The 11,092-nt window shown below is 43.5% G+C and overlaps 1 protein-coding gene across 1 annotated transcript; it reads right to left on the bottom strand.

Moving 5' to 3' along the window:
- Positions 1 to 2,297: 2,297 nt before the first annotated feature.
- Positions 2,298 to 10,883, bottom strand: mffa (mitochondrial fission factor a). The gene is made up of 8 exons (XM_080548768.1): positions 10,873 to 10,883; positions 8,896 to 9,111; positions 7,496 to 7,668; positions 6,986 to 7,080; positions 5,970 to 6,134; positions 5,252 to 5,308; positions 4,812 to 4,896; positions 2,298 to 4,476 (listed from the first exon to the last, which is right to left on the bottom strand). The coding sequence occupies exons 2-8, from the start codon at positions 9,104 to 9,106 to the stop codon at positions 4,345 to 4,347; spliced, it is 918 nt and encodes a 305-aa protein (XP_080404894.1). The 5' UTR covers positions 9,107 to 9,111; positions 10,873 to 10,883; the 3' UTR covers positions 2,298 to 4,344.
- Between the last annotated feature and the right edge of the window lie 209 nt (positions 10,884 to 11,092).

Raw genomic sequence — 11,092 nt, 5'->3', positions numbered from 1 at the left:
GCGTTGTTTTCCTTTGTAGAAGACCGCGGCAACTGTCACATCATCACTCACTTTCATGGAGCCCGCTGCCATCTCACCGAACGTCCTCGCGTGAATCCGGGACAGCTCACTCGCATGACAGATCTTGATTGCCCCCTCTAATGTCAACTCAGCTTCCCTCAGCAGCCTTTCCCTGACCTTTTTATCCTCCACACCAACTACGATCTGGTCCCTGATCATGGAGTCCTTTAGTGTAGCAAAGTTACATGACCGTGCTTTTAGCTTTAGGTCAGTCAGAAAACTATCGAAAGGCTCGCCCTGCTGCTGGATTCTAGAACGGAACACATATCTCTCGTACGTCTCGTTCTTTTTGGGAGAGCAATGGGCATCAAATTTCCCGAGCACTTTATCCAGCTTCTCGTTATCATCTTCTTCCTCAAACACGAACGTGTTATACACTTCTATGGCTTGTGGGCCTGCTATTGTTAGTAAGAGTGCTACTTTCCTGGTGTCCGGCTTCGTTTCCAATCCCAACGCTGTAATGTAGAGTAGAAACTGTTGTTTAAAAGTGCGCCAATTGCTGTCGACATTCCCCGTCAGTTGCAGACTCGTCGGTGGCTTCACTGAATCCATGTCGCATTTCACAGTTGTATCTTGCACTGTTTTACTCCTGGTACCATGTGTTGTTCGTGTCGTTCAATGAGAAACAGTTCAATGAGAATCTTTTTATAACTTTTATTCACGTGCTCTGGTTACATCAACTCCATCTACCTAGTACCTATTAGTTCCTGTCCTGTCACTACCACTACATCATCTCCGGTCCTGTCCTATAACAAGGACCTCTACTGACACCTAGTGGTAGGAGTATCCAATCGTCACAGAAGGGTGCCAGGGTCTGCCAGCCCTCAGCCAACCACACACTCACTGTGGAAATGCACGTACATGTGGGTCTCTGATGGGCCTATGGAGCCCCCCTGGGGTCACATGGTAGAAAACATTATTTGATGTGTGAATCCGTTCCCTCGGTTTAGTAATTCGTTAGGGTTAGGGTTAGGCCCTACGAGCCAGAACGATCGCAAGGATTCTAACCCTAACCCTAACCCTTGCGATCGTTCTGGCTCGTAGGGCCTAACTCTAACCCTAACCCTAACGAATTACTAAACCGAGGGACCGAATTACTAAACCGAGGGAACAGATTCACACATCAAATATTTGTTTTCTACCATGTGACCCCAGGGGGGGCTCCGTATGGGCCTACCACACAAACTGTGAAATAAAACAACCAAGTCAGTTTTTTGTGGGCTGTCTATTTCAGAAAACATAATGATTCAACAAGCCATTCAGATTTCCCCATCCAATGTAAAGTGGGGTCTCGTTAGAATAGTATTGATTGGGGCGCTTAGTAATGGTTTGATTCCGGCCGGGGACATATCCTGCATGTCATCCCTCCTCTCTCTGTCACCCATCCTTCCTGTCTAAATCTCTACTGTCTCTGTCAATAAAAGGAAAAATATGAGTGGGACTGCTCCACTCAGAAAAAAAATACTTTAAAAAAACAGAATATTATTGATTACCCCCCCTTCTGAGTGTCTCTGCCCACAGCTTCCTGAAAGAGGAATCAATTGACTGTGAGAAAAATTGCAGACGAGGTAAATCTAAAAAAACAAAACATGAGAAATCAATGGAAATCTGGAAGAAGCAAGATTGATACTGGATCAAATCATCACTACATGTTCCAGTAATTTTTCAGTCTGGCTATGAATGCAGCCGTAGGAGTGTAGCGTAATGGGTTACACATTTTGAGAATAATATTTTGTGAGTGAGGTCTGTTATGACACGGCTTATATCAATAGGGTAACCAGAGTTGTGTAACCTAGGTTTCTAGCCAGTCGCATTTGTAACCAAATAATTCTGCTGCGCAGATTTTATCTTAGCTAAGGAATTTGAGAACATTTTGAGAAATCACCACATAGCTGTTCTTACTCTTAAAACTGGAAATATTGCCTGTGCAAATATTATGTCTTAGGCTCTTGGTGAAATGTGTGTGTGATGTAAAGGTGTCTATATCAATACAGAGTTAGTGCAATAGTGTCCTAACGGCAAAATGATGTTTCCTTTGGTTACAGACAGGGACCCTGCACTGCAAAACAGACGCAACTAGAGTATCATAGCAAAACGCTTATCATTCGTGGTCGTGGGGTACATTTTTACTGTACTGGGTTGTATTTACACTGTACTGTTGAGAGGTAGCGTTGACATCTGTATTCTGTGCATAAATAAACTTTGACTTTGATTTTGATTTGTGGGACAATATTTAATACATCAATTAAAATACATTAATACATGTCAGATATTATCTTACAATATGACAGCAGCACTCAACGAGATGTTTCAAATCTATTCACATGTTCTTTGTGGCCCTTTTTTCCTTGTTCCTTGTTCGGTCCTCACATCTGTTTGTCTGAAATATCTTGGGAGTAAATGACTACCACAACTTTGAGTATCATGAAGAAATACAGTATTTACAGCCTAGTCATGCTTTTCTCCATTGTATACACACAAAAAATGTATCTATGCACACAAGAAAACTTGAAGCTCATGTATTAACAAGACTCCAGACCGCTAAACTCTAAGCACAATTCCATTGTTTTCACAATAGATCACATTTTTACAAAGCTCAAAAAAAAAAGAGAAAAAAAAGCACAAAGCCCACTTTGTTCACCTAGAAAACACTGGCCTTCAAAAGGCCACTCCCAAATGACCAACTGGTCTCACTCACTTCTCACCTGCCCACCAAAATAGGCCTCAGGTGACCTCTACTGTGTTGGGGGGGAAATGGAGTAGCATGGAGAACAGAGAGGAAGAGTGAGAGCAAGAGGAGGAGGAAGAGGAAGGCGAGGCATTATGGCTAATGAAATCCGTGCAACATTACGTGATCTTAGAATGATAAGGTTCTATCTCCGTTTAGGGTAGTTCAGAGATATTGAGCGTCAAAGTTTTTACATTCCATTATGTTCTGTGAGATGGAACCATAGTATGTTATTAATTACCAACTAAAACATTTCAACATTTTAAAAATAACACCACACCGGCATTAATAAACACCTAATGGATCAGATGATGTAAAAAACTCAATTCTGACAAAAAAGGAGATCGAACCTTATAATTCTAACGTCACGATTTGTGTATTCTCAGAACTCCAACAATGTTGCAGTATCAACTCTAAGTTTACAGTAGAACTCTGGGAAGCTGGGCTGTCAGTAGGGTTGCACATTTTGGGGGATATTCAAAGGTCGAAACATTCCGTGGGAATTAATATGAATATATGGGAATGAACAGAAATATATGCAAATTAATATTAATATCATTTAGATGTAATGTTTTTTGCATTGGATATATTTAACATATCATATGGTGAAAACATAAACCTTTCACCATATCATAAGTACATATAATTGCAAAAATAAATGTGATGAATTGAACTTTGTTCAGTGATTTCACTGAACAACAAAATAATGGGAATATTGAATAATCCATCCTAACACCAATTTACCAGAGAGTGTATAGTCTCTGGCTCAGACAGTGTAGTAATGTGGGCTCAATGCCATCTCATTAGTCTGCAAGATCTTGAGAATCAGCTGTACGTGATGGAAGAGTGCAACCGGGGATCATTTAGCCAAAATATGCCACAAAGACCTAGAATCTTCTTATGTGTATCGCACACAAAGGTTCACTGTTATAAGCTAACTTTTTAAAATGAATTTAAGCAAAATTCCCCCAAATTCCTGGGCTTAACTTCCCATGGAAGAATTCTGTAAATTTACCCGGAAAGTTTCTGACCCTTTGCAACCCTAGTGGTGAGTTTAGCCCAGTTGGAGCTCATTGGATAGATGTGCATCGGATCCTATTCTGATACAATGATTGTGTCAATGCAATAGTTATGATATATTCACAGTATTGTATCACAATGTGGCAACAGTCTTTATCCTGGATGTACCACAACATTGCAACCTATTTTGGGGAAAAAGTAAAAAACCTCAACTTTAACAAAGGAGAAAAAGGCAACAATTTAATGCCATACATTTATGTCAAAAACATAAAACAATAGTGCATAGTAGTACAAAAGAAATAAGAAAAATAATAATATTTTACATTTAAAACAATGGTTTGTTTGTGTATACAATAACATAAATCGATAACAACATGATCCATTTTGCCCAGTACTGTAGAGCTTGCTGTGGACACATCAACGCCTTGCAGTTCTGGGACTGAGAACAGAGTATATTTTGCTAACATTTGACACATATTTTACAAGAGAGATGAGAGGCTATTTTTTTTCTTCTCTCTGGCTGTGGTGAAGGAGCTCTAGCGGCGAAACCATACCCAGCTGTTGATGAGCCAGAACGCCACGGTGACAGAGTACATGATCATCTCACGCTTTGCTCTCTCCTTATTCTCCTCTTCTAGGAGTTGGAGCCTCCGGTTCAGTTTGATGATCTAAGGTCAAGGACAGATAAGAATGAAATGAATACCACATTCAACACAACTGCAGTACCATAGAATGTAAACTCGTGACGTTAGAATGATACGGTTCTATCTCCGTCTAGGGTAGTTCAGAGATATTGAGCGTCAAAGTTTTTACATTCCATTATGTTTTGTGAGATGGAACCTTTGTATTTTATGAATTACTAACTCAAAAATGTCAACATTTTAAAAATAACACCACACAGGCATTAATAAACACCTAATGGATCAGATTATGTAAAAAACTCAATTTTGACAAAAATGGAGATAGAACCTTATCATTCTAACGTCACGAACTGTATACGGACCTGGCGTCGAAGTGTTGCTGCGTCTACTACGGCCATGTCGTCAGGGGCTCCGTCCAGAGTCGTGTCGAGCGTGGACAGCGAAATCCTTCGGTAAGGGAAAAACAAACGACATCGTTGTTAGCTAGTTCTGTCACGGAACGGGAATATTTCTGACCAGTGATAAGTGGGCGGCTCAGCTGTTAAATTAATTTCATGTCAACGTTATTCTCATTTATCCCTTTTGGCATACGAGATTAAACAATCGTTATTTTATTCTCTTGTGGCAATTGTTATCTGTTAACTATTCACAAAGGTTGGTCGTGACAATAATAATACAGAAGGAAAGGAAAAGGAAGAGGGAAAACAAGAGAGGAAGAGAGAAGGAGTGGGGGAGAGGGAAGAGAGATGGGGAGGGGGAGGAGGAAGAGAGGGAGTGGGGTCTGCGTGCCAGACGGACTGACCTGGAGTCATGCAGGGGGTTCGAGGTCGAGGCCGACCCCCCTCGCAGAGAAGGTTTGCTGAAGAGGGGCAGGAGGAAAGGGAAGGGAGAAAAGAAACAGAAGCGAGATAGAGCAGCACACAAAGTACAGCACACCATACAGTACATGCAATATCCCAGAGTCTCTGTCAGACTCAGTCTCACACATGAAGCCAACTTGTCATTAAGTTAGTTAAGTAAACCTAAATGTGTCATTACTTCAGTCACGACTTAACAGAGCACTCAGAGAAAAAAAAACAAGTATTCCCCCATTCCATCACTTTCTTATGGCTAAAAGAAAGTGCCTAATTTAGTGGTTAACAGTTAATAATGCATCACTGTAGCCCTCCAGCACTTCAACATAACTTTAACGTTACTTCCTCTCAACCCATTCAGCCAAGCATGGAGCCACAGCTAGTTATGCGCATCAAACAAGGAGGTAATGCTACATGCGAAATTATTAATACACAACATATTAGGCCAGTAGTATTACAAAAGATAAAAAATGCTGGCTGTTCCCTATCCAATTCCTCCAAAAATAAATGATCAAAATATCTTCATCTTTATTACGAGTTGAGAATTGTTCTGTTGACCCTGACCCTGTTAAATGTGAAAAGGATGATTGCACTGGGAACCGAAAGGGAAGATGGGTCAGCTAAGATGACACACAAGGAGGATGGGGGGGGTCACGGACAGGTCACCTGCGATGGTTCTCGTCCAGAACCTCCAGGACCTGATGGTAGGCCCGGCGCGTGGTGGACTGGATGAAAGAGAGAACACCGCTAGTGCTGTACAGGCCGTGTCCATCTTCAGCCAACACGAGGGGGGGGCAGGCACGGACGGGGGCTGGGGGGGACGGGGTCACACTGCCCAACCAACATGGGTGGCCAAAGCCCAGAGACAAAAAGAGCAGAGATAGAAGGGGGGGGGGGGGGGGGCAGGAAAGAGAGAAGGTGAAGGAGAGGATGGGAGAGAGGAGACCATCTGCACTTTACTCATTACGCAGAGAGAGAGAGATAGCCACCGAGATTGATAAGCGATAGACAAAAGTATTGGTGGGGTAAAAATATCAATAAAGTCATAGTTAAGTGCACCACAAAACTTCACCCAAGCTCTCCACCAGGAAAAGAGGAATGTGGACACAACAAAAGCATGAGAAGTAAGTGATTTCACCTCTGTTGATGAGGACATCTCCCAAGTCCAAGACAATCTAATAACGGTCCCAATAAACCCTCTCTGACAATGACACTCTGAACAGAAGGAGGAGGCACCGAGTATGTTTTTGTGACGAAAAGGGGGCTGGTATAAAGTGAATATTGTTGGTTGGTTTGGTATGAAGGTGCCCCTGATAGCATAGTACGTTAGTATGTTCATACTAGTTTGAGAAAAATGTGAGTACGTGCAGCAATACACTCACTCATTGACAGCATAGTAGTGACAGCACTAGGACCAGAAACAGGTGCCAAACAGAAAGCAACGTGTGCCACAAATCAAGGAAGACATCCAGACATCCAACTACAGCTAAAGAAATCACATCAAACAACACAGAGGAAAAACGATGGACACAGAAAACCGACAAACACAGAGAACCACTGGACAAGTGAAAGGAGAAGGAAAGGAGATGCAGGCTTGTAGAGGACAGAGGTGGACACAGACTTGATTCTATGGCACTTTTAGGTGTGTGGAGTTTTAAGCACAGCTAACAGCTAACACTTACGTAGAAGAATCGTATTTGGCCAGCTGACCGTTGTGACGGACAGCGGTGTTCTCGCTGACGGAGCGTTCCCGCCGTGACCGCCCTTGCGAACGCACCTAGCGAAGGAGAGACAAATAAATACAAGCCTAACCCCCTACCCCCATTCCCCTCAAATCACCTCCCCATTCGGTTGTTAAGTCTGACGTCAATCGTGACGTTAAGCAATTTCCGGGTCCAAACCAGAAATTCCCCGCACCAGAGTACCAGTGTACTACAGCGGTAGAATGACAGTTCAATCGTTTTTTTAGACTCGGATCTATTCATACAACAAGGGACACAGCACTTTCCCTTTTTTCCCATATTTGTCAGCATCTTTGAGCCTCGGAAAAGCGCTTCATAAATATAATGAATTATTATTATTATTACTGAGGCATTTCGAAGACAGCGCCTCAGCCAACTTTGGACCCGGAAAAACACGTCACGACTTAACAACCGAATTGTCAGCGGCCTCCCCTGGCCCCACGCCTTTACCTCCTCACTGGGCTGGACCGGGGCGGTTCTCTCCTCCATCTCCATGAAGTCCAGAGGCTGTTCGTTGAGGGTGAGGACCCGCGGAGGGGTCTTCAGCGACAAGGTCTCTAGCGGTGTGGATTGTATCAAGTCCAGGTCTCTGGGTCTGGAGAACTGGGACTCCTCGCTGTCTCCTGACATGTGCACAGGGAGGAGGGGGTGAAAGGTCAAATAGGAGCATGAGCCACATAACAGAAAAACGCTATTGAATGGTTAATGGTAAATGGACCAAAGCGCTTTACAACGGCCTCTCATTCACCCATTCATTCACACAGACATTCACACACCAATGGCGGTAAGCTACCATGCAAGGCGCCGGCCCCGCTCATTGGGAGCAATTTGGGGTTCAGTGTCACTGTCCCAAGGACACTTCGATATGTGGCCAGCCGGGGCTCGAACCGTGCGATCAATAGACGGCGGCTCTACCTCCTGAGCCACAGCCTCTACCTCCTGAGCCACAGACTCTACCTCCTGAGCCACAGCCTCTACCTCCTGCGCCACAGACTCTACCTCCTGAGACACAGCCTCTACCTCCTGAGCCACAGACTCTACCTCCTGAGACACAGCCTCTACCTCCTGCGCCACAGACTCTACCTCCTGAGCCACAGACTCTACCTCCTGAGCCACAGACTCTACCTCCTGAGACACAGCCTCTACCTCCTGCGCCACAGACTCTACCTCCTGAGACACAGCCTCTACCTCCTGAGACACAGCCTCTACCTCCCGAGACACAGCCTCTACCTCCTGAGACACAGCCTCTACCTCCTGAGCCACAGCCTCTACCCCCTGAGACACAGCCTCTACCTCCTGAGACACAGCCTCTACCTCCTGAGCCACAGCCTCTACCTCCTGAGACACAGCCTCTACCTCCTGAGACACAGCCGCCCCGATCCAAGGCCAAGCTACAAAGAGTCGTACGGACAGCTGAGCGGATCATTGGCTGCCCCCTGCCTCCCATCACAGACCTCCAGATCACTGAAGAGAGCACGCAAGATTGTGGCTGACCCCTCACATCCAGCTCACAGCTTATTTGCATTACTCCCTTCTGGACAGCGGTACAGGGCCACCAGGACAAAAACATCAAGACGCTTGAACAGTTTTTTCCCCAAAGCCACAGCCCTCCTCAATAATTGCTGATCATTGCACCTTGCACTTTACATGTTCTAGCACTTAGTTGTACAGTATTTATTCATAATATCCACTCCATATTGGTAGTATATTTTGTCGTGTTGTCGTCTTGTTGTTGTATGTACTGTAGCTTGTTTAGTACGGTAGAATACAAAATCATGTTCCTAGTGCACTGCACATGGCGAATAAAGTTGAAGTGAATAATGAATTGAATTGAGGACTGGTGTAGTTACCTGTCACAACGATCCTCTCTGGGACCTGCATCATGACGCTGTGGAGGGCCTGGGACCCCCCCTCCGGTTCCTCGGGGCCGTAGGGGGCCACTTTGAGCATCTCCGGGATGCGCATGCGCTGGCTGATGCCCTCCGTGTACTCCAGCTCATAGTGGATGCGGTTCATCTCTGCCATCTCTGCAGTAGGAGAAGGGAATGCTGCTTTGTTCATTTGGCCTGGAAAAACACACACACACACACACACACACAACATTGAGACATCAGCTCAATAGCAATGTGACTATGGGCCGGTTTCACAGACAAGGCTTAAGCCTAATCCTAGACTAAAAAACATCTTCAATGGAGATTTTACATTGAAAGTGTGATTTAGTCCAGGACTAGGCTTAAGCCTGGTCTGTGAAACCGGCCCTAAATGATAAAGTTAGTCAAGAGATTATTACTTGCTTACACACTGGTCTACTCTACAGTCTCTTACAGTCTGTACTTTAAATGTTAATCTACTTTAATTGGCCAAGAGCATAGTATGGGAATACCCATGACAATGATGAACAAGAAGTAAGTCTAAAGAGATGGAACCTAGGCCTAAATGGTTAACCATGTAGGTATGTTACAGTACATGTGGGAAAACTAGGGTTAGGGTTAGGTGCTAGGGTTAGGGTTAGGGGTAGGGTTAGGATTAGGGTTAGGGTTAGACATGCCAGCATGTACCAAGTCGACGTAGCACCTAACCCTAATCCTAGTTTTCCCACATGTACCGTATTCCCACATGTACCGTAACAGGTACACCACTTTTACCCCCAGAACATTCTTGTACAACGTGGTATTCACCAGTTCGAAATATCGCAATATCCATGGTACTAACTTTATACCTACATGATGATGGCAACGAGGGGTTGTGGTTGATAACAGAATAATATGTTAGACGGATAGTATCCTCCTCTAGTCAGAAAGTCAGACACTTTGTCATGACATGTATCAAAATAAAAAATGGCCCCAGTTGTTTAATAAATGTAAATGCCTTCTTTCACTGACTGTTTAGTTCATCCGGTGGTGGTCGTCCCCTTTGACGGGTAGTAAAGCTTGCCAAATATATTTAGCAAATTAATTTAATAGGAAGTAACACTCCCTTGTTAGCTCGATTCATAGTATTACTCTCGAGTATTATATCTCGTATGTTATTATGCCCACCAGAGGAACAATTATACAGTGAGTGAAAGAAGGAATTAAATTACAAACTGTGGCTTGACGGGGACACTTTCGATTTCAATTTCGATACATGACATTGCAGGACTGCCAGTATGTCCATAGCCAGAGGACTGTAGTAGTACAGTAGTACAGTACATACTGTGTTGTAATGTATAGATGTTTTTGATTCTTGTGTATTGCACTTATGTTCTATATCGTATATATTGGGTTGTGTTTTATATCGTATATACTGGGTTGTGTTTTGTGTACAGACTTGCCTCTGTTCTGCCAATTGGCCAGATCGTCATTGTAAATGAGAATTGGTTCTCAACTGACCTATCTGGTTAAATAAAGGTTAAATAAAATAAATAAAGGGATGCTATCCGATCAGTGCCGAGTCTGAGGTCGGAACCCTGTCCTGTTATGTGAATCGTAACATGGCAATATAAATGACCTAGCTAGTTACTAGTATCACCCATCTCTGCCACACTCAACATCTGTGACAGTGTTTAATACTGACTGAGACTTCGTGACGTTAGAATTATAAGGTTCTATCTCCATTTTTGGTCAAAATTGAGTTTTTTTACATAATCTGATCCATTAGGTGTTTATTAATGCCTGTGTGGTGTTATGTTTAAAATGTTGACATTTTTGAGTTAGTAATTCATAAAATGATGATCGTGTCTGACAGCCAGCTGTGATGTTACTGTAGATAGATAAGCTAGATAGCTACCTGGGCTAACCAACAACAGTTACCTATCTGAATAGGCTAGTTTGGTACATTGAACTTACCCTTTTGGTGTAGACTTCTTCTTCCCAATAATAAAGTGCTTTAATGAACACGGTCCTGTATAATAATCTATATAATCTAATACTAGTGCATTACAGAAGGTCTAGCATCCTATGTTGATGATAGTCAGAGACGTGACCCCAGACAGGAAGTAGTCGCAAGACACAATGTGCGGTTTCCGTTTGGAGTCGGTTTATATTATTAACACATTTCTACTCTAAC

The sequence above is a fragment of the Nansenia antarctica genome (assembly GCF_963989245.1).
Source record: "Nansenia antarctica genome assembly, chromosome: 19".
Classification (NCBI taxonomy): domain Eukaryota; kingdom Metazoa; phylum Chordata; class Actinopteri; order Argentiniformes; family Microstomatidae; genus Nansenia; species Nansenia antarctica.
Note: the sequence above shows the minus strand (reverse complement) of the source record. Positions and strands in the feature narration are given on the sequence as shown.